The following is a 26,222-nucleotide window of genomic DNA, read 5'->3' as shown; positions in this document are numbered from 1 at the left end:
GAGATTTTGTAGATTTCTAGCGGTTTTTTTTCTTTTTTTTTTTAAAAAAAAAAGAAGTTAATTGAAACTGATGATGATCGGACACCCGGCTGGCCACCGACCATCGGCAAAACGGCCGCAGTAGGATCGTCCGGTTTGTCCAGCGTTGAACCTGGATTCCTGCGCTTGAGAAGCTTCCATTGCTCGGCTAGCTCGGGAGATCGCCAGCTTGCTGGCGGGAAGCCCGTGATCCTGGACCTGGATGAAGCTGCGCTGTGCTGATCTTTTGAAAGTCATAACCGAGAGCATCTGCTGCACCTCACAACCTTAACGACGGATAATAAGCTGCAAAAACGTTGAAGTACACTGAGAGCATCATATTGTAGTCACATCAAGGCCCTCCACTCGGTTGTAATCATCAATTGATATTTACACTGCGTATGCCGACCGACCTGTCCAGGACGTTAACAACACTGTACCTACCTATACAACCCATGACCATCTATATCCTTCTCCTCACGATGACTGCTGAGGCTGAGGCTGAGCCTGCTGCTGCTGTTCTTCTTGATGATACACGTCGGCCTCCTCACATTCCATCTTATGCTTCTTCCAGTCCTTCTTCTGACACTGCGACGAGCAGTACCTCGCCTCAAGACACCGCAAGCACCTCTTCAACGTCACCCCATCTTCGCCCTCCATCTTCCCACAATTCCAGCACCTTATCCGCTTATACTCCTCATCATCCTCCGTGATGGTCGACGGATAGTCAAAATCATCCTCCTCCCCGGCCTCGGCCATTTCCACGTCCCCATCCTTGTCCTTCTCCCCCTTCGCCTCCTTTTCCTTCCGCTCCTCTTCCTCCTCCCACTCTCTCTTCTGCTTTGCCTTCTTTCTCTCCTCCCTCTGAAGTCCCTCCACCGTCAACAGCGGATCGACCACCTTCTCCACAAGCGCAGTCGCATACACGGGGCTAATCGCAATTCTAGTTGCGTACTTACTCGGCCCGTCGTCCCACAGCGGTAGCGGGCTAAACCCCTCTGGCAGTTTACCCATCCCACAGCTGCACAGCACGGGATCACCATCCTTCAAACTGATAGGCACATTCCCCGTCTTGATATACTCACACTTCTCCCTATCATGCTCCCACGTCCGACACCGCTCCGCCAGCGCAGGCAGCATCTTCTTCCACGCCTCTAACTCAGCATCATCCACCGTCAACGTACAACTTTCCACAGCCCGCAGCGTGACCAAAAACTCGTCGATCCGATGCTCGCTGATCAAGTCCGTCGTCACAGGCAGGACGGCTGCATCCAGCACCACACTGCCATGCGCCGGATCCAGCCTGATAGCAGACACCAAGAAAAGCATGTGGTTCCCTCCACGCTTGGGGTGTGTAAGTGTGAACAGACCCGTCTGTCCGCCTTGTAGACCGGAAGCGAGCATGAACATTGTAAACAGCGACTCCTTGATATTTAGGCGCGCCGGGGGCGGGGTGTCAAGCTGCTTCTTGGCGTCTTGCGCGCGGCGTATTTCTTCGCGGAGCTGTCTGTCACGCGAGGAGAAGGTGAGCGAGGTGAGGGTGGTGAGAAAGCGGATGCGGGACTTGTCGTCTAGGGCGAGGATGGGCAGGGTATCGAGGTTGATGTGGGGGGTGTTGAGGGTGACGGGGGTGATGCTGTCCGTGGAGGGCTGTTTGTAGAGTGTGGTGGGCAGGATATAATCATCCAGAACGGGCTCCATAGTCTTGACCATCGGCGCGTCGATCTCGATGTAGCCTGAGGTGCGGGCGATGCGGGTCTTGCTGCCTTCCTTTGTGACGGGAGCGGGGAAGGTGAGGGGCAGGATGAGGTCTTTCTTAATCTTGGCTTTGCCGAAGGCGATGTTGATAGTGAAAGGGTCGAATTGTTGCAGGACGATGGGGACCTTGGCCGCGAGGAGCTCTTTGCCCTTGTCGGAGGTGATGCTTAAGTGGCCCGTGAGCATGGTGATGTTCTCGGACTTGTCGTCGAAGGTGACCGGGAAGCTGGCATCTGGCGAGGGGGTTTCCAGCGCCGTGGCTCGGGCGGCCCAGCCCTGGAGGTGAGTCTCGTTGATCTTGTGGCCTGTCTGGCCCGGCCGGAACTTCGACACGTGGACGTTGGGAGAGATGATAGGAACGCGGTACTCGTAGAACCTGTTCTGCGTCTCCTCCTCCGAGCCATCCGTGTTGTGCCGGGTGCGCTTGCAGCGGAAGCCGACGTAGCCATCACTCCGGAAATCTTCCGTCAGGGCGTTGAACGTGACAATCATGGGGCATTTCGCCTCCTGGTCGTTCTGCTCGTCAATCGCAATGGCAAAGTCATCCTCGTCCGGCTTTCCCTGCGTGACGGGCTCGCCAAACGCGATCTGAATATCGCAGTAGACCCTTTTCTCAATAACCTTATCCTTATGCGGGAAAGCCACATAGCCGTTCATCACCGCCAGATCCCCAATCCTCGTCCTGTTCATCACCGCACTCCAGTGCTCCCACGGGATGGCAATCGTAACTGCCACGACGGGCGGGACGTCCTTCCAGCTGTACAAGCCCATCCAGCTCGGCCTGTTTATCGGCGTCTGCCTCACCTCGGCAGGCATAGTAAGCAGGAACTCCGCAAGCAACTGCTGCACGTTATTCTCATACAGCCCGGCAACCGTCGCCCAGTACCCGTTGATCCTCGTCTCGAGCTTGGACACCAACGAGTACGGATCAACTTGGGTATGCTTGCACAGCGCAGTCAAGATAGCCGCGAACGAGCCGGCATGGTACTGCATGCGCTTGCCCTTCTTCAAGTGCGCAACCTGCTCTGCCTCTTCAGGCAGCTGGTTCACCTTGTGCGGGTACTCGAAGAGATCAAAGTACAGCTTGTTAGCCAACACAAGCAGATCATCTTCCTTAACCTCGAGACTGCCAGGCAGGTCCTGCCCGTGCCAGACCATGCGGTCGGCGAGTTTCCAGGCGAGCCGGAAGCCGTAGCTCTTGTGGGTAGCGGACTCCTTCTTTTCTTCGGTACCGACCGCCTCGGGCTGGCCTTCTTGTGGGGTGGGGGCCGGATCTTGCCAGGCTGTGAGAATCTCGTCGACGGCGTTCAACGGCTTGGAGGCTGTTAGACCGGTGATCGGGTACAGGCCGAGGAGGGTTGAGAGGGTAGTCGTCCGGCCGAGGAGAAGCTCCTCGTACTTGCCCATATCCTGGATGGCGTGGGCGGTATCGGTGTAGAGGGTCGACGACGGGGCGTCCTTCAGCAGCGGCTTGGCAGCCACCAGCAGGTTAAGGATGCCCGCCTGATCGGACCGAGTAGCTGTGTCAACAACATCAAACTTCTTCGGCGCGGTACCATCACTGCCGTACTCCTCCCCCAGAACAAGCGGCTCAACGCCAACCCGGGCCCGATACCAATGCGCACACCTTTCCCCCGTCTCATCCGCATGCCTGAGCGTATAGCAGAACGCAAAACAATCCGCGACCTCAAACCTCAGCGTCACCTTGTCCCTCGCCAGCCTAAACGCCTCGATCCACTCCTTAAACTGCAGCCTCGCCACTTCGTACATCCTCTTCTGGTGATTATCCTCCCCATCTCTGTCATCCAGCTTCAGAGGTGACCCATCATGCAACCTGGCAATAGCAGCAGCGAGATGGAAGCTCAGCAGGGGATCCGTTGGGTACGTCAACAAACTCGGCCTCCGAATAGCGACACCAAAACTCGGATTGGGAAACAGCTCGCTCGTGTCGTCATCAGACCTAGGGAACGACCTCCCCGTGCCCCAGTGCTGTTCCGTTAGCTCAAGCAGCATCTTGCCCGCGGTACGCGAATACAGCGGAGCGAGAGATCGCCAGCCAACTCTTCTGGCGCCCTTCCACGGGTTCGGTTGGGCGTTTGCCTCCTGCAGGCCCTTCTGGAACCATTCTTGGGAGGACTTCCTGTTGACAGAGATCTGGACGGCGTCTCGCCAGACTTTATTGAGGAGCTTGAGCGATGCTTCGTCACAGAAGCGAATGGTTGAGGCGTACGGGCCAGCTTGCCAGGATGAGGGTGAACTGGAGAGGGTGATCAGCTTGGTGACGTGGGACTCGTAGTAGTCTAGGTCAGTGCTGGCAATGTAGAGGTTGTAGTAGAGATCCCAAATGCGGTCGAATGAGACGGTTTCGTCATTGTCAAGGAGGATGGTGTAGAGGGTGATGTCGCGGGCTGGGGGAGGGGATCAGCATGAGCTCTTGCTATGGGACAAAGTAACCGACCGTACCCAAGATGTATTGGTTACTCTCACACACGGTGATGTCAATTTTGCGCTCAGGGAAGCCATTGTTGGCATAGACTGTGTAAAGGATATCGCGAACGTCTTTGACCCCGAGCAGCAGGATGTCGGCATCAATGCCTTGAGGGAGACCCCGGGTGAGACTGATGGCAGGATTAAAGCTGTGCATCTCAATAGCCTCCTTGTGCTCGAAGGCCTCAAGGGAAGTTGGGGTATGCATTTTGTTTGAATCGCGGTACAGCAACAGTCAGTCGACTGAATTGACCAAACTAACTCTTAAGGTTCAGGGTTGACTCGGTTGAGATTCAGAGATCAAGGTGAGCGGGGTGAAGTTGACTGTAGACTTTAATGTGGAGTGAAAGGTGTTGAGTTGTTAACTGTCCCTAGATAGCACTGGGCTGGTTCTCGTCGGAGAACACAACCCTTTGCTGTTGTGCTGTGATGTCGGTCAGCAGGACTGTGGTTGCTATGGGAGCCTAAGAACAGGAGGGTGATGATTCTGGTGGGTTCTCAGTTTGCCTCTTGTAACGAGGACTAGCACAGTGTATTCATAGTATGCAAACTGTTTATACACTGTGCTCTCTTGGGACAGAAAATCACGACAGATGTAAGGAGAATTAGAAAGATGTTTGGTTGTTGGATTGAACAATGTTTCTAAGGTTGAAAATAGTGCTATCATTGACTTTAACCTCACACTAGACTGTGTTTAGGGCAGCAAGGTTATTGACCTAGAAGATGCCAAGCGCTCAAGTTATCCTGCTACATGTATATGTACCTCTGTGAACACGAGGAGCTAACAGACAGCTTGGGACAAGACTCCTACCCTGCATGTTGATAGCTCTTGAACAGTCGTTATGGATCAGCTTTGACCTTGCTCACTCTTATTTGCTGGAATATTGTCTTAATGGAAACCCAATTGGCGTAAACCAGCTTCAGTACTTGCGCTACTAACACTAAGTATTTTATTCAGAATCATATAGAATCGAAAAGAACATGTAAGCCGCCAAGCAGGGGCTACAAGGGCGGCCTTTCATTCATGCCTTCACTCATCCACTCACATATGGATCACACCCAAGCTTCAAGACTCAAAAGTGGCATGTTATTCAACTATCATTTATTCACACATTTGCAATAAGCTCCATTCAGACCGAACACACACAAAGGAAAATCACCATCCCCTATCATGTGCATGCGCATGAACCAAGGAGAATAAATCTTGAAGATGAGAAAACCGACTGATTCCAATGATTCCAATAAACTCCTTCCAAAGCATATACCCTCCAAGCCGATAGACAATTGAAATATGAGACAAAAGGAAAATTTCAAATATCAGCCGAGACCTTATAACCTGGTACCGAGCCCTGCCTGTATAATGTACACAAGCAACGAAAATAGTCTTGCTTCTCAACGACCAAAAAAAAAAAAACATACATATAACCATAACAAAAGGAAAGATAACGGTGTCAAGTGGATATTAGGTAGCCCTGACTATTTGAGCAGGGGTAAGAGTTCGACTTGGTGGCTCGCGGTAAACAAAAAGCAGAAAATAAGTAGCGCAAAAAAAAAAAAAGCTTGTAAGAGTAAGAGGTCGTTTCCCCCCTCGCGGGCCTAAAAACGTCTGAGAGAAGAGCAAGAGATGATAAGTCACTCCATCCCCTCATTCACACCTGAGTTTGAGAAGTGACATCACCCCTGAAACCCAATCCACTCTCCCTCTACCCCACCAACCCCCGCCCACATGGTCTCATAAGAATCCTCCTCCCCCGTCACCCCAACACTCCCGAACCCTTTCATCGGCAGTCCCCCTATTCCAACTCCCATATTCCCTCCCATCATGATCCCCCCTTGCATCCCCATATCCTGTCCAGTCCCAAATTCCCCAAACCCTAGCAGCCCCATCGAGTCCCCTTCTTCGTCACCGTTCAGTCCGCGTGGTGTATCCAGCCCGCTAGATTGCGACGAAAAGCCGAAGCTTGATGAAGGAAAGCCTTGTGAGGAGCTGGTGGTTGCCGTCGGAGGAGGGGATCCCGCCCCCGCAGTAGACGTGCTGGACAACTCCGGCGGCGAAGTCGGCAGTTCCACGCCCGAGTGTGCAGGCTGATGCGCAGCCTGAGGGGGGTTAAACTGGCTCGTCAAAGGCGGCATGCCCATTCCCATGCCTAGGGGCAGGCCTAGACTACCTGGGCTGGGGGCCGCAGAGCCAGCGACTGATGGCGACGGCGGGCGAGCACTTGTAGGACGTGAGGGGGGTAGAGAGTGGGATTCTGACAGAGGAGCGGGGGTTGAGGCTGAGGATTGGGGAGCTGAGGAAACAGGTTGCGGGGAAAGATGAGAGGAGTAATGTGACAGGGAAGAAGACGGAGACGGGGCATGGGAGGATGCTGCTGCTGCTGCTGCTGCTGCTGTTGTTGTTGTTGTTGCTGGAGGGAACACGTCTGGTATTGAAGCGGTGTTTGCCGAGGGATGATGCAGGGGTAGTGTGCCCGGAGGGAGGGAAGAAATCGGCGATGGCGCTGCTGAGCTCGAGACAGCAGAAGGAGGCAACGACAGGTCGAGGAGGCCAGGGAACTGGTCGTCGTCCATGAGGTTGTCCAGCGCGGCGGTGGTGGGGGAGTTTGCGGCAGAAGAGTCCTCGGAATAGCTGGCTTGACTGCTAGCTGAGCTCGTTTCGTTCAACTTATTCTTACGCCTCGTCCGCTCGGCTTTATCACGCCTCTCGACCATATCGGGACGGATCTTCTTCGGCCGCCCACGTTTTACCACCTTGCGAACAATCCCGTCAAAAGCACCAATGCACATCCCCCGCTGGCGATGCCTCGTCAAAGCATCATGTCTCGCAAAACTATTGCCGCATTCACACGGATAAGGCTTAATCCCCGTATGAATCTTAGCATGCCTCTTCAGATCATGCTGGCGCACGAAACACTTCTGGCAAGTAGGACATTTGTACTGGCGGTCGTTGAGGTGGGTTTGCACGTGGCTTTTGATGTTCTCCTTTCGGCCGAAACGCTTGAGGCAGTTCTCGTAAGTGCAGATCCACTTGCCGTCGGACGGATCTGGGCCCTGAATGTACTGCACGATGTCCTCCATGGTGATGCCAGTTTCCGTGCGGGTCTCCTCGATGTTAAGCTCGGCGATGCTGGCTGCGCTGACGAGCGAGGCGACGGATTCGGTGCGGCGGTGGGGGGAGTTGCGGCGGGTCGGAGACTTGTTTTTGGGAGACCCGGGAGGCAGAGGGACGATCGGGAGCAGGCCGGGTGTGGGCTGGAGATCGGGTTTCTTCTCGAAGACGTTTCGTGTGCCGACGGGGGCCACTATCGGCAGACCGTCAGGGTTTGATTGGGTTGTTGGAGGGTGCGGGATGCTATTCATGTTGCTGACGGCACGCATATCGACGAACTCAGGGGGCGTCATGTCGTGCGCTGGGAAGGGAACGGGCATTGTGTTGGCTCTTTGAGGCGGCGCGGGCGCAGTCTGCTGTTGCTGTTGCTGCTGCTCCATGGCTTCGGCCTGTTTACGGAAGTCATCGAAAATGGTATTCGTGCGCTTCCCCTTGTTGGGGCGGATGGGCTTGAGAGTCTCCTCCATCGATTCATCATGTCCATCAGCGAACCGGTCTGACTGCCGGGCCGGTATTGGATCTGGCTTGACAGACTTGGGAGTCTCAACAGGTGTTTTGGGGACTGCGAGGTTAGTCTTTAACGAGCAGCTATATAAAGGTTGATACTCACTATGATTGCTAGGAGTGGACGGCCGTGACCCCGACGGCAAGCTCAGTGTCTCGAACTTGGCCACCTTATCCAAGATTCCATTGCTTATCCTCCTCGATACTCTCCTCGACTGCGGCGCAGCCCCCTCCCCCTCCGAAATCCATCCCTGGCACGCGCTCGACGGGCTCGACTCAGGGAACGTCAAAAAGGTAGGCGTCGAAAGTGCACTGCCGGCACCAAACAGATCAAACTCGGACGACGGATCCATACTGCCGCTCGCATTTCCAAAGTTACCCGGCGTCTTCAGCATATCGAAATTGAGGAACGAATCGAACGATAGGTTGTTCATCTCGGCTAGAGGCGACGGCCCCGAGAAGGAATCCGCAAACCGCTGGCTCTGGGGCGTCACCTGTGGCGATAGCAGAAAGGCATCATTAGCGTCGTGGAACGAGTGGCCGGACGCGTTGCTGAAGGATGAGCTGCTTGTGCTGGGACGCGAACCCGGCGGGTCCTGGAGAATGGTCTGCTGCGGTGTTGCTGGCGCGGAGGAAAGCACGGGGTCAATTCCCATTGCTGCTGTGAAATCAGATTGTTGTTGCTGTTGCTGTTGTTGTTGTTGTTGTTGTTGTTGTTGTTGTTGAGTCTGTTGCTGCTGCTGCTGCTGCTGCTGTGCTTGGGCCGCCGCGGCCGCAGCCTGGACAAACTGCTGTCGGCGAACATCCAGACTCATACCACGGCGATGCTGGTGGGATGTGGAGGGGCGAGAGTGCGACAAGTTCGGCAGAGGGGCAATCTTGACCGCCTCGAAGGCCGACGGCGTCGAGTTCTGGCGCCGGTGTTGGCGCTGGCGTGAGTGAAGCGCACTCATCGGGGACGGACGGGAGATCATCAATATTAGATGTATCGGTGGCAACTGCTAAATCTATGCGTGCGTGTATATATGGGTATGCTGCTAAAACTCCTACTTGTTAGTTCTGTCGTCGACAGTCACGATACGCGTCACACACCGATACGGCGCACGCAGACCGCCGCAAGCGACGAGGCCGTCTCGCCCGCGGCCTGGATATGTGATAAAAAAAAAAATGCTGCAGGTCGCTAAGGAATGCTAGATGCGCGGATATGCGATGGAGTCACTGCGAGAAAGGACACGTCCACGACGCGGACAGCTGTCCTCGGGGGTGTTTTGCGTGTCTTTGACCGCCGGACGTGAAGGCGGTGAGGCGATACCAAAGTGTAGATCGCTCGCAGCGAGCGCTGTATAATGCTCAAGCTTGTCTTCCCGCAGAGGGAGACGTGATAAGTTGCGATGATGGAGTAGGAACTAGGCTGCTGGGATGGTGCAGTCCACGAGTCCAGGAGGCCTGGTGACGACGACGCAGGGTGTCGTGAATGATCGCCGGACCCATGTCTCCTTGTGGCGCTTTGTTTTCTTGCTTCCCGCATATGTTGTCCAGGGCAACGATCGCGTAGGAGCGATTGGGCGTTGCGATTGGTCGGCGAAGCGATCGGGCTGGACGCTCGAGCCACAAAAGGAGGTACTAACAGCAGCTAGGAGCCACACACTTGCCGACGGGGGCCCCCACTCGGGCGCAAGGGTCCAATGGAGCCGTGGAAGGATGTGGATAGATGGATGGGATCCACTGCCACGAAATCGATCGCAAAATCCCGCTGGGCCCTGACTTTCCTGCGCTGCTGACGCTGATTGCTTGCGGCAGCTGCTATCACCCTGCGCTTCGGGTCCAATCCACCGCGGCCATTGCCATGCAAATCAAAATTGCTTTGACTGCTCGATCAATGAGCTGAATCAAGGACATCCTGGTGCATTTCATTCATCTCATTTCAGGCCAATGCTTGTTCCATGCGCTCTCCACCATTTAATCTCTGGCGTCTACGATTTCTCTCTGCAACAGCAACCTTGCCGCGCGCTTTGGCCAGCCGGGGAGTTGTGCGCTTACTTGCCGCGGGCGGCCGCGTTTCATCTCGCTGGCTCTGGCTCCGCTTTGGATGGTTTCTGCCGTCACCTGTGATTTCGAAACTGCCTCGGGAGTCGGCGTCGGCGTCGGCGCTGACCTCAGCCCTGATCCAGCGCACCCAAGACCTTCCAAGACTGCCCAAAAGGGTGCGCTAGCCCCAATCTATCCCCTCTGTCCCCGCCCCAAAACTCGAGCCTTCCCTTTGGCGGTCGGCTCATTTACCCCATCGGCCCTGGGCCGCCGAACGATGGGAAAATCCTTTTTGTTGTGATGGTTGACGCGACATTTTCGCGTTTTGCTCCCTAGCGATAAGATAAGGCGTGGCCCAGTGGTCCCGTGGATTTGTTTATATATACACGCATTGATTGTGTACAGCTGAAATCTTAACGATAGGCCACTCAGCAGCCACGCATCAACGTGTCCGCCCTGCTTGCCTACTTTGGGCTGCGCCAAATCACTAGCTGGGCATCAATTGCTCGACACTTGCCAAATTGGTCAAATTGGTTTCCAGTGTGATGATGCGAGATGGGGCTGCTGCAACTTGATCGAGATACGTACATATCGATCATCGACGTCACCCCACATCCCACGTCAAGTTTGAGGCTATCACCGTCGGCGGCAAACTTCTCTCAGCACATTTTTGTACATCCAGCCCCGGCATTCCAGTGTTTCGCAAACCTGAAAGTAAATGTCTGGTCTGCTTGCGGCGCCTCTACCAACAACATGGAACCCAAAAAAGACCCGAAATAAACCCCAAGAAAAGGTCAAGGCCTTTTTATGCTTCGCCTTGGCTTCCCCGGACTTTGGGCCTGCGACGTCATCGGCACGGAGACTGCAGTGACATGCAGGTAGGTGCAGCGGCAGCCCGGATGGCTGACAGGGGCGTGCCCTGTGCAACGCCAGGTTAGGACTTTTAAACTCTGATGCTGCCGGACTACTTGAACTTCGCGTTTCAATGGCACCCAAGACTGGGCATCCTGCACTGCTCCAGATCGTGTTTTGCTGTTTTCCTGTGATCCAGATGACTAGAACTGTCAAAGAGTCAGCAAAACATGGAGATTGCAGGCATCGCAATCCGGACAGCATCGGACATAACGGAGGGGAAGCCGCAGGTTCAGGGCTGGCTAGCTGGTATCGGGGCTTCCCCTCTTGACTCCGGATTGAGTCCGGAGTACCGGACGGGCAACGGCAACGGCGTCCGGAGATGAGATACGTGGAGAGGAAGGAAAAGAATAGCACTTTGACGAGTATACAAGAGCTTGGGATGCCCGTTGCTTAATCTCTCTACCTCGTCTCACCCAGCCCAGTTCACAAAGTCAAATAGAAGAAGCACATTGTCTCAAACTGGTATAGACTCCTGTAACACCAAACTCTCCCATCAAAGCCCCAAAAGTCTTCATAATGGTCATTGCTATCCCCACCGCCAGTCTCGAAGGCAAAGTCGCCCTCGTCACCGGCGCCGGCCGCGGCATCGGCAAGGGCATCGCACTGGAACTCGCCCGCCGCGGCGCTTCCGTCGTAGTAAACTACGTTTCATCCGCGGGCCCAGCCCAAGAAGTCGTCAAGGAAATCGAGTCCTACAACAACGGCGCGCGTGCGATCGCCATCCAGGCTGACGTCTCCAAAGTTTCCGAAATCCACCGCCTTTTCGAGGAAGCCAAGGCCGCCTTCGGCCGGCTCGACATCGTCATGTCCAACAGCGGCACCGAGTCGTGGGACCACGTGCTGGACGTCACGGAGGAGAAATACGACCATGTTTTCAACCTCAACGCGCGGGCACAATTCTTCGTGGGGCAGGCGGCGTACAAGCATTTGGAGAAGAACGGCCGGCTGATCCTTATGACGTCCATCGCGGCAGGCTTGATGGGCGTCAAGAACCATGCTTTGTACAACAGCAGCAAGATGGCAGTGATCGGGCTGGTGAAGGCCTTTGCAACGGATTTCGGGGACAAGGGAATTACCGTGAATGGCATTGCTCCAGGCGGTATCAAGAGCGACATGTTTACGCAGAACGCATGGCATTATATTCCGGGCGGACAGCCTGACTGGCCGGCAGAGAAGATTGAGAGGCTGATGGCTGAGCATTGTCCTTTGGGGAGGTGCGCTGTGCCGGAAGATGTGGCGAGGGTCGTGGCTTTTTTGGCGAGTGAGGATGGTGGTTGGGTAAATGGTGAGTTCACTTTCTCCTTTGTTACGATCTGCTGAAGAGGCCTGGCATGCTGACTGGTAAACAATTGTAGGGCAGGTTATTACCATCTCTGGTGGTTCTTCTCAGTAAAAGCGAGTCATGAATGGGTGAGTCTAGAGTGGAGGAGTTGATGTTGGAAAGGAGAGAATGGGCCAGGCATGTTTTCAGGGCCCCGAGAGACCTATTTGGTGTATCGATCACTGACTAGACACAACAATTCAATATGCATGATGATGAGTCATGACATTCTGACTACCTCGGTTATGCTTAATTGTGTGGTTTCAGATATAATTTTAGCCAAATACTCTCACTCTTGAGAACCCAGAAGCTATAACAGCATTCCAGAGTCCTGAATGCCTATATAGCAGCCTGGTCTCCGAGGGACCTGCCGATATCGTTCTATTACATACCCTATGCTTTTTGGGATATTTGCCATGGCTCTTCCGAATCGAAGCCCATCCTCACCACTGATGGGACTATTGCCTCGAATTACTCGGTAACAGGTGATCATGGAGATGTAAACAACTGCGGGAGTCTAAAAGTCCTGCGGTCCTTTGCTCACTGGACACCGATAGCGTCAGAAGTAGTTCACTAGAACAACTACCTAATTCTAGACTTCAAAACAAATACACTGTCGCTATAAATGCCGGATCGCCGCTCAGTTTCTCCAACCTGGACCGCCTGACCGAGCAATGATGCGTCCCGGAACAGAGACATAGCCAGTCGCAGGCAACGGGTTGTTTGTAAAAATCTCTGGAAGGACTTATTGATCCGGGAGATCGGACTTACAGTGAGCTCACGCGAGAATTATAGCGCTTTGCTAACGAGAAATCCATTCCAAGTCCACTATCGAGGCGAACGGAGGAAGACAATGCTCCAGCGGACAAGCAACTCTTACATCGAACCGGGTTCGAGGGACATCCCAAGAACTGGTGTAACTGGATTCAAGTCGTCCAGGTTGTTGAGACCATTCTGTAGATAATCCAGAGACGCTGGTTTGGCGTAGCCTGGCAGGTTTCTTTGTTATAGGCTAGTTGTGAGACTGGCTTGGACCCATGAGAACAGATTAGTGCTTAACCGCTTCGTTTCTCAAGACTTCTTCTCCAGGACGGTAGAGTTCCTAGAATATACCTAGAAAGTACGAAGCTTCTACCTATCTTAATATTATGGAAAATGTTTCCTCTACATCGGCTAGCCTTCATTCGATAAGTTAACAAGGTACGCATAGGACAGAAAGGAGTCACGTAACACTCCCAAAGTTCTCTTCCCCTTGTATTCATACATAAACAGAGCCATCCTAGTCAAATAGTCAAATACGATTCATATTTCTTATTCAAGGGTATCACATTAATCTACCAATTATCAGGCAGAGTCGATATCCAAAAAGTAAAAACACAATGACCGACCGGACGATCACGGCCTACCTGGGCCGATATGGTTTTAAAAAAAAAGGCCCTCCTATCCGGAAACCAACCATCCCAAATCTTCTATTCCAAAACCCATTTTTTTTCCCCCCCTCGATTCCCATTTCCCTCATTGCTTCTTCCTCCTAACAGACTTAACGGTTCCCATCCTCTCCAACAACCCCAGATCCCACCACCCATCGACCACATCCCACACCGTCCTTTTTTGCCTTCCACTTTCCCACTTCCCCTGCTTGTCCTTCTCTTTATCCTTCTCACCTCTCCCCCTCAAACTCCCAAATATCCCCAACCCCAACCCAACCTCATTACTTTCCTCTCGTTTGAGAGACTCCGTCGAAGGACTAACCACCCCGGCCAGCGTACTCGGACTTAAGGGACTAAGATTAGTAGTCACCACCGACGTGGGCTCAACGATACTTGCCCTAATGGAATGAACGTCCGCTGTGGTCAACCCCTTCCCTATCCCTGTGTTGACGCCAGGTACGCCCAGGAACTCTGGGTTAGGCTTTCTCTCCGGCAGCTCGTGCGTCTCGACCTTAACGGGGACTTGCGCGGGGACTTGCACAGGGACTTGTCGCGGAGTGAGACGGCGTCCACTGAGGGAGCGGGAGAGGATGCCTAGGCCGGAGAGGTTGCCTAGGTTCAATTTGGCAATTTCAGTGGCTGGGGCCGTTGGGCTGCGGGCCGTCTGTTCGGAGAGGCTTATCTGCGCCGCCAGTGCGGTCGAAAAGCGCGACATCGGAATTGGAACGAGCTTGTACTCCGGAGGCAGTGAGCCCCCTGCTGAGGTAGGGGTTGGTGAGGGGATTTGCCCGAGTGGGAGGACTGCTGGAACGGGGATGATGGTAGATTTTCGCCTGAGGTTGGTCTCCGGACTTGATATCTTGGAAGTCGAGGAGCCGGGAGAAGAAAACAGCGCGGACGGAGCCCTTGAAAGCAAGGGCGAGATTCCGTCCGTCGAGCTGGAACTCGCCTCACCGTCCCTCCTAACAGGAATGTCCGGATTCGTAAGTGTAATAGTCGACCGCTGAGAGTGCATCGCCGGCGGCGGCCTTAAACCCTGCTGGGGAGGGCTCGCCACATCAAAGCTACTCGTCGGAGCAGACGACAGGTCAGAATCGTTACTGAGGCGGGAGAATGAAGAACGAGGGTCAGTCGACACAGTGAGACGCGGCAGGACAGATCGCGGTTTCTCGTGGGCGTAGGTGGGCACCGGCGGGGCAGGCGGGATAGAAGGGGGCAGCACAACAGGGTCAAGGGAGACAGACTCGAAGTTTTGCTTGTTCTCGATGTTCCATGGCTGTTGCTGCTTCTTTGGCTTGGTAGCATTTCTCGTCGCCACGTCCCTGGCGGCGCCCGCGTACCCCTAACCTTCGAGGTCTTTGGTGTGGAGGGCGCTGAGACGGACGCGGTGCCAAAGGGCGAGGGAGACGAAGGAGGAGAAGGCGAAGAGGATGCAGAGGGCGATGGAGAGGCCCCAGACGGCCTTGCTCTCCATGCATGTTGACTTGCTTAGGGAAACAAAGACGGGATAGGAGAGCGTCTTGGAGACGGTAGATGTTCGGATAGGGTGAGCTACGAAAGAAAAGGGTGTGGCAGTGATTGTAAGAACATTCGCAACAAGCAGCCGAGAGCAAGTTAGCTTCGGCAGGGGCTTTCCGATTACAGCAGCAATAACAATAGCTGCGATAAGGAGAACTCCATCGAACCCGCTGGCTACTAATAGCGGAAGCATAGAATCGTAGTAGAGAATATAGGTGATGACCACATAGAGGACAGAAATAACCGCCTGTAACCCATGTCAAAATCAAAAGAACTCCTTAACAGACCAGGAATATACATACCACAACGAGAGCACCAATCAACTCCGCAGGAGCATCATGCTCAGCAGCAGCTATATCATTGATAAAGTTGGCACACAGCCCAATAACGGCAATGAGTGAAGCAAACTGAAGAGCTCTCGCGAAAGTGAAGGTAACACCAAGAGCGCCTAGCTGTGGCGGTCGATACCGCATCCTGAGTGGTCCTTGAGACCGGAATTCGGTAACAATATGCAGAGAAGGCCGTTCCTTAGTCGCAGTCCGTAATGGAAACTTCGGCTTCGGGAAAGGTGCCGTCGGCGGCGGCGGGAAGTAGGTATCGCCGGGAATAGCGGGAAGCCGTGTAGACGCCGTTTTGACGGTTTTTTTTTTTGACGCTGTCCCCTGGACAGCGTGCTGATTTGAATAGAGAGATTGAAAGCAGATCAACTGTTGGTTGGAGAGCTAGGAAAGGTGGATGGCGCTGCCGAAGGCCGCTGGACCTTGAATGCTATGATTATAATTGTGAGAGAAATAAAGAGAGCCCGTACTTTTTTTTTTTTTAAAAAAAAAGACCTCTATGAGACCCGATACCCGACCGAGAGAGAAGGAAAAAGAGAAAAGGAAACAGACTAAAGGAAACAAGGAAAGAGTTAACAGGACGTTGTTTTTGGTTGACAGTGTTCTCCGGTGAGAATAGAACAAAAGCCATCACCATCTCTCGTCCTGCACAACATCTTATATATTATCTTATGGTCGAAATCAGCCAAGCCAGCGTGTATGATAGTATATTCTCCAAACAACCAGTCATGATGGTGTTTTCAGCCCTAAATTTCATGAAACGAAACAAGCGCGCCTAATAGGCGCCGCCGTCACCCGCGATCGAAACAACGCCGACGAATCGCGCTGCACAAGCCCGCGCTTGCAGCGATGCGCACCCCCGCGATTGTTTGCTTCGTTCTATTTTTTGCTCTCCCCATTTTACGACCAAAGACCGGCCTAGAACTTTTGACTCATGTCCTGTTCACCTTGCTCTCACCTCAAGGTGAGCATGTACCATCTGCATGGCGCCGTCCCTCTTTTTATAGCGGATAGCTTCATGATCCTCCAAATCAAATGAAACACCCGACCGGCCGTCTCACCAGCCGCCGATGACACCAATCGGGAGCATGTGCATCATCCCTCAATAGTTTCGCCCTCCAAGCCCACGGGCCGAGCTTGCAACTCTTCATTGCTTTAACGGTCGACGGCGTCGTCTCGGCACTCAATTCGACGGTAGCTGTCATGACGTGCAAACTCAAAATCTCAATCGGGCTTGGCTTCTTGTACGGAGGGAGCTGAACCCCCCGACGGGCAGCGGGACAAGACGGAGGGGGAGTCAACGCTGCTGATGCTGCTGCACGGCCGGTCTCCTTTTGCTAGTGGCCAGCGGAAAAGACCCACTCACACACCCAAATGCACAGCGGAGGACGCACATTCGATTGTCGATCGATCGGTTAAGTTTGAGATGGGATGAGATGGTTCCTGAGTGATGTGGAGATGTCCTGAATTCAATTATTCTTTATAAAAAAATTTATGACCAACCTTCCAGGTTTATTTGGAACAATTGTCACCGATGAAACATGGAAATAAAAGATCCGATCGAATGCAACAGTAAATGGTTCGATTCGACCGGCCAAATTTGATGTTCTGGCTGTTGGCTGCTTGGAGATTTGCCTCGGCACGGCTCTCGAAAAGTCCAACAAGTCTTTTCCTCCATGCAGTTGCAATTGACCGCGGCTGTGCGGAAATAAAAAGCGACCTTTAAAATCGTTTTTTTAAGTTGCGGTCTGGCGATTGCGATTCGAATCGAATGCAAGAGAAGATACTTATCCAAGCGAATGGCGCGCTTGCAATTGCATGCTTGATTGACCAGTCAGTTGGCCGGTTGCGTTAACCCCCTCCGCCTCGGTGCGACCGTACTTGCTCGCAAATTGCACGGAGCATCGAGACATCATGCAACAGCTCGCGCCGTCGCAAGGAGTCGAAATCGTTGTATCGGTGAGCCCGTTGTCTGGCCGTTGGCGAACGGTGACAGGGTTGTGGAGAAAAGAAGGAGTCATTAGCCAATGATAAGAGACATTTATAAATTATGTTAGAGATGAGGTGGGCTTACTTTGTGTGCCGGGGTAGCACTAGGATTAGGGTTTTGCGATGAAAGTATGAGTAATGGGGAAGTAAACAATAAATTCACAACCTATTGGAGACAATTGTTAGCGCTGTAAAGCCCAAAGAACACATTACCCAAACTTATATTCACTGGAGATTCAGCAATACTCTGGCTCAGATCAGTACACTCGGTCGGCATCATCCGAGGTCACCCATTAAGCGGCTCAAACGGATGCAGCAGGTGAAACACGGATCGACGGCACAAATCTTGGGCGATGTACCCGTAAAATTACGGCCATTAATGACTAAGATTTGATTCGAGGAGCCTTTGGCCAAAACACTCCTACACTACGTTGCAAAACACAAAAAAAAGCCCGATAAACCGATCAGTCTTTGATGTCTGGTCCAAGGCAGTGGAAAGACTTAGATGAACACCAGATGACCATCCCGTTGTAGAAACAGTATGCCGAAACTCCCATGAGATGAATGATAAAACTATGTGCGTGTATCAAAACAAAGCCGGAAAAGGAAAGAAAAGCGAAAGTATAACGCTATATCACAATTTAAATGTAGATATAGCATAGCGGGCCACCGACGGTGTTCATGAGCTCCTTGATCTTGTAGGTCTTGCTGGCAACCGGGCGGATATCGATGACGTCCTCGACAGTAGTGTTAGGAGCGGGCCAGAGGTCCATGATGGCTTGGGTACCGAAGACAGTCTGGATCAAAACATTAGCATCATGCAGTTATAGTTTCAGAGAGTGGAGAGGCTGGGGACATACCTGACGGTTCTGGAAGTCAAGCATCTGCCAGATCCAGTAGACACGGTCGACCTGAGAGTGGTGCAGGTAGAAGGCCGGGTCACCAGGGGAGATGAAAGCGTCCGAGCCGGGGTCACCAGCAATGGTGAAGTGGCCGCCACCGTGAACACCAAGCGAGTAGGGGGTGTAGCGCGGGTCGCCCTCCTGTTGTACTTGTTAACACTGAACCAATATGACTCCTCAAACAATACCAGTCATAACATACCAGGTGAGTACGGAAGATCTCAATGTTTGGTGAGTTAAGGATCAGCTCGGTGGTGTTGCGGAAACTGGTGAAACGCTGGGCGCAGTCGGGGTTGAGGTCACGCTTGAGGCAGCGCGGGTTGTCCTGGTTGGGATCGGCCTCAGTGCTGGGACCGAGGTGGGTGATCATGCCGGCGAATGGGCCGGTCTTGACGCAACCACCACCCGTGCCGGGCTTGAGGATGATCGGACCGGGAGAGCCAATCGGCGTGATCTCGACGTTCGGCTTGTTGGGGATGTATTCGCCGTCGCCACCAAGCGAGGTATCGGAGCCGTCGAAGACGGGCGAGTCGCGGGGGTTCTTGACATCGTATCCCCACTCCCAGTAGGGAAGACCGCCTGAAATATGTCAGCTTCAGTTGTCTCCAAAAAAAAATAAAATAAAAAAGGTTCAAAAGCACCTACCGTTGTAGCCGCACTTCTGAAGTTCGTCCTCGAAGAGCTGGATGAAGTACCGGTGCCAGATGAGGAAGTTACCGGTGTTGTGGATGAACAGAGTCTGGTTCATGTGCACCCAGGTGAAGTCATCAAAGAGAGACTTCGACCCAGGGGCCCAGCCGTTGGGGAGAATGCTGGGCTTCTTGAGGACGCACTTCACAGCGGCAATGTACTGCCTCCGCTGACTCTTGGTCAATGTCCTCCTATTTCCAGTCAGCCTTGACCCCCCCTAATTCCACCCACGAGCTAGACTGAGGATTCCGTACCATTCCCGGCGAATCTTGACGTTCAGGGGATTGCAGCCGCCCTTGTAATGGAAGGCCGAGTTGACCAGAGCGATACCGTTGAGACCGGCGAGCGCAAGACCGGAGTCGATGGCGAACTGCTCGAAGGACGGCAGGTTGATGGCCGACGCGCCCGAGGCGGCGGCCAGGGAGGCAATAGCGAAAGACAGGAACTTCATTATGGCGACGGTCTAGTCTGGTCTGCTGTGTGAAGCAAGAAGCGAGAGAAACAGCAGCGTCGGCGGCGACGAATGTGTTGATGATGAAGTTGAAGAGACGGCTGAGCCTGGTGACAACAGAGAGCGGGAAGCATGAAACGTGGGCGTGGGAAGCATCTTATAACCATCCGGCGAGTGCGACACCTCAACCATGGATCGCCCCTGGTACACCTGGAACGGGAGGAGTGTGGCCGGGAGCCTCGTAGGTGACGAGAGGTTGCAACGGGGAAGTACCGGGGGTCGTCAAGGTGGTTTCCTGGCTGCTCTCTCTGAGTTTCTCTGCATCCTCTCGGCAGGACAGGGTCTCCCCGAACCAGGGGAGTCGCTTCTCGGAGCAATTGCTGCATGGGTCGCGTTGTTGATGTCCTCTTTTTTCCCAAAACTTCGCAAAGTGTCCCCTGCCCTGGCGTAGTGAACAGTCTGCCGCCACCCCCTGCGACGCTGGGCGGGCCGACGGGGGTGGACGGTTACATGCACGTGGAATGGGGCGCACAGGCACACAGGATCCTGCTCCCGGCCATGCCACATCCGGCCTAGGGTCGAAGGCATAGAAGCAGTGGGAGATGCCCGCCGAGATCCGGTCCACTCACGTCGTCGCTTGCGCGAGTGGGAACCGGGGACCGGGGCCGTCTCCGCAGCCAAGCAGCCAGACGCCGCAGGCGGGGGGGCCTGGCTAATACCAAAGCGGCGACGCCACAAAGCATAGGGAATGTTGTGGTTGACGAATGAGTGCCGCCACTAAGAAGTTAATTTTCCGCGCCAACTGTTTGCCCTCCCACGTCGATCAGGGTGCCCGCCACACTGAGTTTTACTCTAGAAGTGCAGTATGTACCGATAGCCGTCAGCAAAGATTAGAGTTCGTACACTCCTACAGATACTTACCCAGCATATACTATACTGCACACCCTCTTGCAGCTCGGTGCAACGTAAAATCAAAGATAGGCTAATAGCAAAAAGGCCGATCTTGTTGGGGACACGCAATTGCTGATAGCAATGTCCGTTTCTCCTTTGGTTTCCAGCCAGCAGGCCAGCCGCAGCACAAAGAGACATCAGAAATCCGGGCTCGAGAGGAGCTAGGGTTGCAGTATTCTGCATCTCCCACTTCATTTTTTGAGGCCAATGGCGCAAATCGCGTCATAGTCGTTCATTAGTTTGTGCTTCTTTACGATGGTTTCTGTCACACAATGCCACCGGGCGGACGTGCGTAAGCACTGTATGGGCCGGCTGTCCGGGCTGCCGGGCGACATTGTGCAACCTTCACAAAGAGCCGCCCTGTCTCGATCACGATCTTCGCCAGCGTCAACTTTCAGAGCCGAAACTGAACTATTAGCTGCAGTCTGCATCCCAAGATGCTATTACTGGCTGTTCGTTCGACGATTTAGGAAGATTGCGTGTTTTTCGTTCTCATTTCCCTCTTCTTGCAGCCGAAGGCATAGTCAAGGTTACAGCGGAGAGGGAGTCCCTGGTCTGTTGGCGATACTCTTGAGTGTTGGGAATGTGCACTCCCACCCTTGTCCCTCTGTATGTAAGAGCCAGTCCTTCAAATCAACGCTCGACACTATCCCGCGCGCGCGGGGATGGTGCATGCTGTTAGCTGCAAGGCATACATCAAAAATACAACGTATCGACTCGGATATCCGGTAATGGACGCTCAGCAAAAACGGCTCAAGAGAATGCCGTAGAGACTGTGAGGTACTGTAAGAGGGGTGCAATTGTTGCTATGTCGGTGTTGGGATTTCTACGAGAGCGAGGTTCACCATTTTTTTCGGTTTGTGAGCGGATCGGACCCTTCGGACAACTTCCGCGCCTGTGGGAAGATGTGATATTGCTAAAGCGGGGCGCTATCTAAGGTGATAAGGTATAACGGGGCATTTGGGTTACATTTCAAGGATTCTCGAGGAAAGAAGCAAAGCTAACAACCAACAGAATCTGGCAAAATGGCAAGTGCCACCCTGAAATTTCGGGGTTGTCCCTCTTGCAAAAATCCTTCGAGAACGAAAACAGAAAAGTATCACAAATCGAAAGGCAGCAACCCTGCGCGCTCGCTTCTCGCTCCTCAGCTTGCGTCTCTGAGAACCCTGGCGACTGTGCTCAACCTTGACGAGCAGCAATCGAAGAATCCTACAAAATCGCAGCCTGCCTTGTGTTCGAGGTAGTAGATATGAGCGCGTCAATTGTGCTGTCACACTACACACTCAGCTGAAGGAATTTGTAATCTAGGATCTAGCTGTCAAATATGGATCCGCATTTTGATCAAATTGTTAATCCGCGGCTGATAGAAGATGCATCGGTTCAACCTGTAACTGTAGTAACTCTGGCCAAGCGGAGAAACTGAGGATCAGTGATCCGCGTTCTCCCCGCTCTTTGTCTCGCTTACCGATTTCCCCAGCTCCCCAGGTGCTCAAGCCATGCATATTGGACCGAGTGCCTACGGGCTCTTTGTGCTGGGAGATAGCGTCCTCCCGAGCTAGTGAAGTATTTCGAACCATTAGCCAAAGCTCGTGGTATGATCAATGAGCTCTACTCTTGCTGCCGACGCAACCGAAGCTATGAACTTGGCAAAGACAAGGCGGGGTTTACACAGTTGGTTATGGTAGAGCTCGACAGGGGAGCTGGGTATTGCTTATCCCCCAGCTTATCCAGGGTATCCCCACCTTCCGAGCAACCTTTAACCATTCTCGTATTCTTTGTCCTCGATCTACGGGAGCGGTTAGCCTCAGGGCGAGTGGCTCTCTCTTGTTGATTCCCAAGTTTACTTCGTCCTCCCACCTTCCGACCCCTGGCCACCCATCCTCTTGGCCAACTGCCACCAGCTGACCTATCGTTGCATCGAATTTTCCATCCTGCAGGTCGAGCGGTGATCCTTACGTTTTGGTGTTGCTGGACGCTCAGACTCCCAGCGCCACGGCTCAGGAATGCCCTCGAGGTTACCTTACGGACAATTATCACTATCAGAACAAGCCGACTGGCCACTCATGGTTGCAGAAGCCGACCAGGCCACAACGTGGCACTCCCTCTCCGCTGTCGGTAATCTTCCTTCCCGAGTCTCTGGATCAGCAGACACAACGCAAGCACATGGCAAAGCTCGGAGACTTCCGGACCTTCTTTGCTGTGCCTCAACGTGGACGCAAGTCATCGGGGCCCAAGAGCTCGGGGAACCTTCTCAATGAAAACGCCAAGCTGACATCTCTATTACATGGGACATCGACTTACATGCTGTCTGTTGACATGATTCACTTCACTATAGTTAAGCTTAGGTGTATACGGCTAATACTTTCTAGCTCCAGCCTCCTCCCAATCTGGGTCACTACGGCCAGATTTTTAGTCTGCTCTAGCCCCCTCGCTTGCTAGTTAGCAAGGTAATGGGGTTCGAGGGCTCTGCGATGAAAGTGCTAGCTCTTACTGACAATGGGCTTTTTCCCCATTCTGGACGAGTCTGTCCCTAGCAGACCAGGGACCAACAGTTCGCACTACGTTAGCAGCGGCATCTTCGTTGCCACCTTGCTTACAAGGTGTTAGGGTACTGTTCTCAAACAATTAAAACATATTGTGAATGGCTGTGTCGTCAGTTTATTCTTGGTTGTTGATGGTGCTCTTCTCAATTACATAGCCAGCCCTCTGTCGAATCTTTGAGCTTCAGATGGACGTCTCTCTCTCCAGCAAAAACTTTGTCCCGGTTCCGGACCAAACAGTCCGCCAGAGTTTCAAGGCAGGCTTGGGTGGCCACTTGACGTATTCGGTTGTTGATCTGTCAGCGACGCTAAAAGAGGCTGGGTGGATCTCCCAACGTTCACGCTAGGATCATCGTTGCCGAGGGCGGACAAAGACAAGCCCTGTCTATTGTCGCTTGCCGCCGCCGGCGGGACTTTTCCTGCATCCCCGTCGACTAACCTTAGCGACAGTCCCGTAAACTTGTGTTTTAGCGCCAGACCAGGACATTCCCCCCGCGTCGTGTAGCGATGGGGGTTAGCATGGCGAACATCAATCACAACAAGTTACGTACGGCTGCACTGCTCCTAGTTCAGTGGCTTTTCCTTCCCCGCAATTAGAGCACCTTGTTGTCTTGGGTGTCACTCTGCAAAGCCTCACCGTCTGATATGAGTCTCAATTTGGATATCCCCCTTTCTTCAATGTCACCATCCCCCTGATTTCATCCCTGGAGGCAACCATGCTCACTCTTCACCGTCTTGCGACCTCGTTGCCGCTGAGGGACGGCAGAACCAGACGCGTGGGACGGAACAAAAATAGTCAGCAGCACGCAACACCCTGCGGTATTCCGAGGTCTCAGGTCGAACAAGATACAGTAGTAATACACCTTGCTAGTGTGGGGGGAAGGGGGTCTGAAAGATCAACGGACCTATTGCAGAGAGCGCGCCGTGAAAAGCTTCGGGCACGTAAGCTTTCCTTTAGCGATGTCATCCCTGATCTGGCTGTAGTCAGTGGAGTGCAGGTTCACGTTGGCAAATCCTTTCATCACCCGTCAATCTGCATCCGTCAATAGTCGCTGCTTGTTGTTTTGGCTGACTCAGATGAGGAAGCGGGAATTCGAAGCTTCATCCAAACGAGAAAGAAGTGCATCTGCTAGGTGGAGATCCCAAGTGGACGCACCTCGGGATCCGAGGAGATGGCCTCCTGGTCAACGCCAAGGTCGTCGCCCGGCCAAAAGCACCGACCTCGTCGTGTCGGCTAGACGACAACACGTGGACACGTAGTAGTATGTGTGCTGCTGCTGCTACACCACCACATGTATGCCACCTCCGGAATGCAAGTTGCACGTCGTCTACACGCACACTGGCATTGCAGAGTAGCAACAACCACGGATGAGAGTGCTCGTCATACGACTGCTAAGCTGATTCTTAGTGGCGATTGAACAATCCCCACATCTTAGGAGGTCAGGATGGTCGTAGTTATGCCTTGTTTATCACCAAGGTTAAGATCACGCTTGCCACGCTGTTGGACTCGACGTCGCGCTCGTCGCCTGGGCTAGCTCTTCGAGGGCTAGCTCTTCGAGAGCTTGCATCCGAAGTGATCCGAATGGATGGAAAGGAGATGTGAGCAGGGGTTGGGTCTCTGGCTTGAGGATAGCCGATGTGTGCCCGCTCCAACCTGGATCATCTGCCAAAAAGGAAAATGCTGTCAGCTCTTCCCGCGCAGCTACGAGTCCGAGATGTCTTTGTGACCTGAAGTTATGACGGGGAACACAAATGACAAGAACGGATGACGGGCGCGCGCATGGATAATCCTTAGCTCGTTAGCAGCAAGGTGGTGCCATTTTGACCTAGTCATCAGCTGTGGCAGTCGGCAGGCGAAAACCTCCGTCGGGATTATTGCTTAAAGGCTGGAGAGAGCTTTCCATTTGGTGGGATCAAGAGAGTTGGTCCAGTGATTTATCGATAACCAACCCAGGCTGAGCATAGCTGCCTTTCAGAGTTCCGTCCATCAATGATCTGTCATTGCGCAATGAAGCCAACCTCAATTTTTTTTTTTTTTTCACTGCTGATGTTGGAGAGCAGCAGATCTCTTGCGGAATGAAAATGCCGAGTATTCTGGACGCAGGGTATGCATCGAAAACCAATCGAACTTTAAGTATTTACCTGCATCTGTGCCACTACAACTCGTGGCCGCGATGCGGGGGTTACCTCCCTGCTGGTATCTCCCTTCTGATTACACATCCAAGAACCGCTGATGAGGACAAAAAGGAGACAAAAACGGCTGGTAGTCTGATGTTTGCCGTTGACAGGAGTGTTTATCGTCCCCTCTGATTGCTCTGCGTCGTCCATAGTCCCGTTCACGGAATACCTAGGTTCCAACAGCACAGGACTGATCCCTTCCGGTCGCAGTTCCCTGGCTTTGTATCGTTCAAGCAAGCTATTGAATATGCCGTCATTTTGATCATTGGGAGATGTTCTACAAGAATGTAATATAGGGTCAAATATAGCTGGCATCTAGCTAAGTTGGTTTGCTTAGAACTGGAACCTGAGTTAGACGCTTGCCCAACAAGAAGTGTTTGTTTTTGTGTTCTTGCGCAGAATAAACATCATTTAAACACAAGGGTTAGTTCAGTTGGATCATTGACTTCAATGGCTCCGGAATTTGGGCATTCAAACGGTTGCCAACATCGGACGTCATGAGAGATCGTGAAAACCAGCCAACATGGAGAAAGGCGAACGGTTAACTCAACATCTCGACACAATCCCACATAATTATGGAAGGCTGAAGAAGGAATGAACTGGAACAAAAACTTGAGAAGTATGTAATTGCAGCTGGCTGCCCCAAGGTTGGGGGTTGAGGAAGATCACCATCAAAGAGTCGACTACTTCTAGCTTACATAACCGATATCTGCATCGGACGATCAATCACATCGTAACAAAAGGTAGTTTACAGTTTGACACAAAAGGAATCGTTACATTGAGCCAACCTAGCCAGGTCCAAACAATAAGGATCATGACGGGCGAGAGTACTTAGCACCGTCAAAGAAGATTGAGGAGTTCGGTTGTATGCGTGGAAATGTGCGGGGTCTGCCTGATTTATTTGAGATGGGTGCGGATGCGATTGTCGATGATGATTTCAAGGAGCAAGTCACAGTCAGTTATCATGCTACTAGAGGAGTCGGTACAAGAGTTCATCTGGGACTCCCATCGAAGCAGAACCCTAAGTCTGACAGCGACTACTAGCGTCGAAGAGGTCAAGCAAGGGTGTATTACACCCGTGATCATTGGGACCTA

At 53.0% G+C, this 26,222-nt stretch overlaps 5 protein-coding genes across 5 annotated transcripts; 1 reads left to right on the top strand and 4 right to left on the bottom strand.

Annotated features, from left to right (window-relative positions):
• Positions 1-495: 495 nt before the first annotated feature.
• Positions 496-4,471, bottom strand: CTHT_0018760 (uncharacterized protein; the record flags this gene model as incomplete). Its single annotated transcript, XM_006692307.1, has 2 exons — positions 496-4,184; positions 4,264-4,471. 2 exons carry the CDS (start codon positions 4,469-4,471, stop codon positions 496-498), a joined length of 3,897 nt encoding a protein of 1,298 aa, XP_006692370.1.
• A 1,466-nt stretch (positions 4,472-5,937) lies between these two features.
• Positions 5,938-8,850, bottom strand: CTHT_0018750 (uncharacterized protein; the record flags this gene model as incomplete). Its single annotated transcript, XM_006692306.1, has 2 exons — positions 5,938-7,934; positions 7,983-8,850. The coding sequence occupies 2 exons, from the start codon at positions 8,848-8,850 to the stop codon at positions 5,938-5,940; spliced, it is 2,865 nt and encodes a 954-aa protein (XP_006692369.1).
• Positions 8,851-11,335: 2,485 nt separating this feature from the next.
• Positions 11,336-12,212, top strand: CTHT_0018740 (tetrahydroxynaphthalene reductase-like protein; the record flags this gene model as incomplete). The annotated part of the gene is made up of 2 exons (XM_006692305.1): positions 11,336-12,104; positions 12,175-12,212. The coding sequence occupies 2 exons, from the start codon at positions 11,336-11,338 to the stop codon at positions 12,210-12,212; spliced, it is 807 nt and encodes a 268-aa protein (XP_006692368.1).
• Positions 12,213-13,655: 1,443 nt separating this feature from the next.
• Positions 13,656-15,561, bottom strand: CTHT_0018730 (uncharacterized protein; the record flags this gene model as incomplete). The annotated part of the gene is made up of 3 exons (XM_006692304.1): positions 13,656-14,912; positions 14,979-15,335; positions 15,391-15,561. The coding sequence occupies 3 exons, from the start codon at positions 15,559-15,561 to the stop codon at positions 13,656-13,658; spliced, it is 1,785 nt and encodes a 594-aa protein (XP_006692367.1).
• A 2,495-nt stretch (positions 15,562-18,056) lies between these two features.
• CTHT_0018720 (uncharacterized protein) lies at positions 18,057-19,458 on the bottom strand (the record flags this gene model as incomplete). Its single annotated transcript, XM_006692303.1, has 5 exons — positions 18,057-18,212; positions 18,276-18,458; positions 18,520-18,896; positions 18,963-19,198; positions 19,262-19,458. 5 exons carry the CDS (start codon positions 19,456-19,458, stop codon positions 18,057-18,059), a joined length of 1,149 nt encoding a protein of 382 aa, XP_006692366.1.
• Positions 19,459-26,222: the final 6,764 nt, after the last annotated feature.

Source organism: Thermochaetoides thermophila (genome assembly GCF_000221225.1).
Source record: "Thermochaetoides thermophila DSM 1495 unplaced genomic scaffold scf7180000011815, whole genome shotgun sequence".
Taxonomy (NCBI): domain Eukaryota; kingdom Fungi; phylum Ascomycota; class Sordariomycetes; order Sordariales; family Chaetomiaceae; genus Thermochaetoides; species Thermochaetoides thermophila.
The sequence above is the reverse complement of the archived record's forward strand: the minus strand, read 5'-3'. Positions and strand labels throughout refer to the sequence as shown.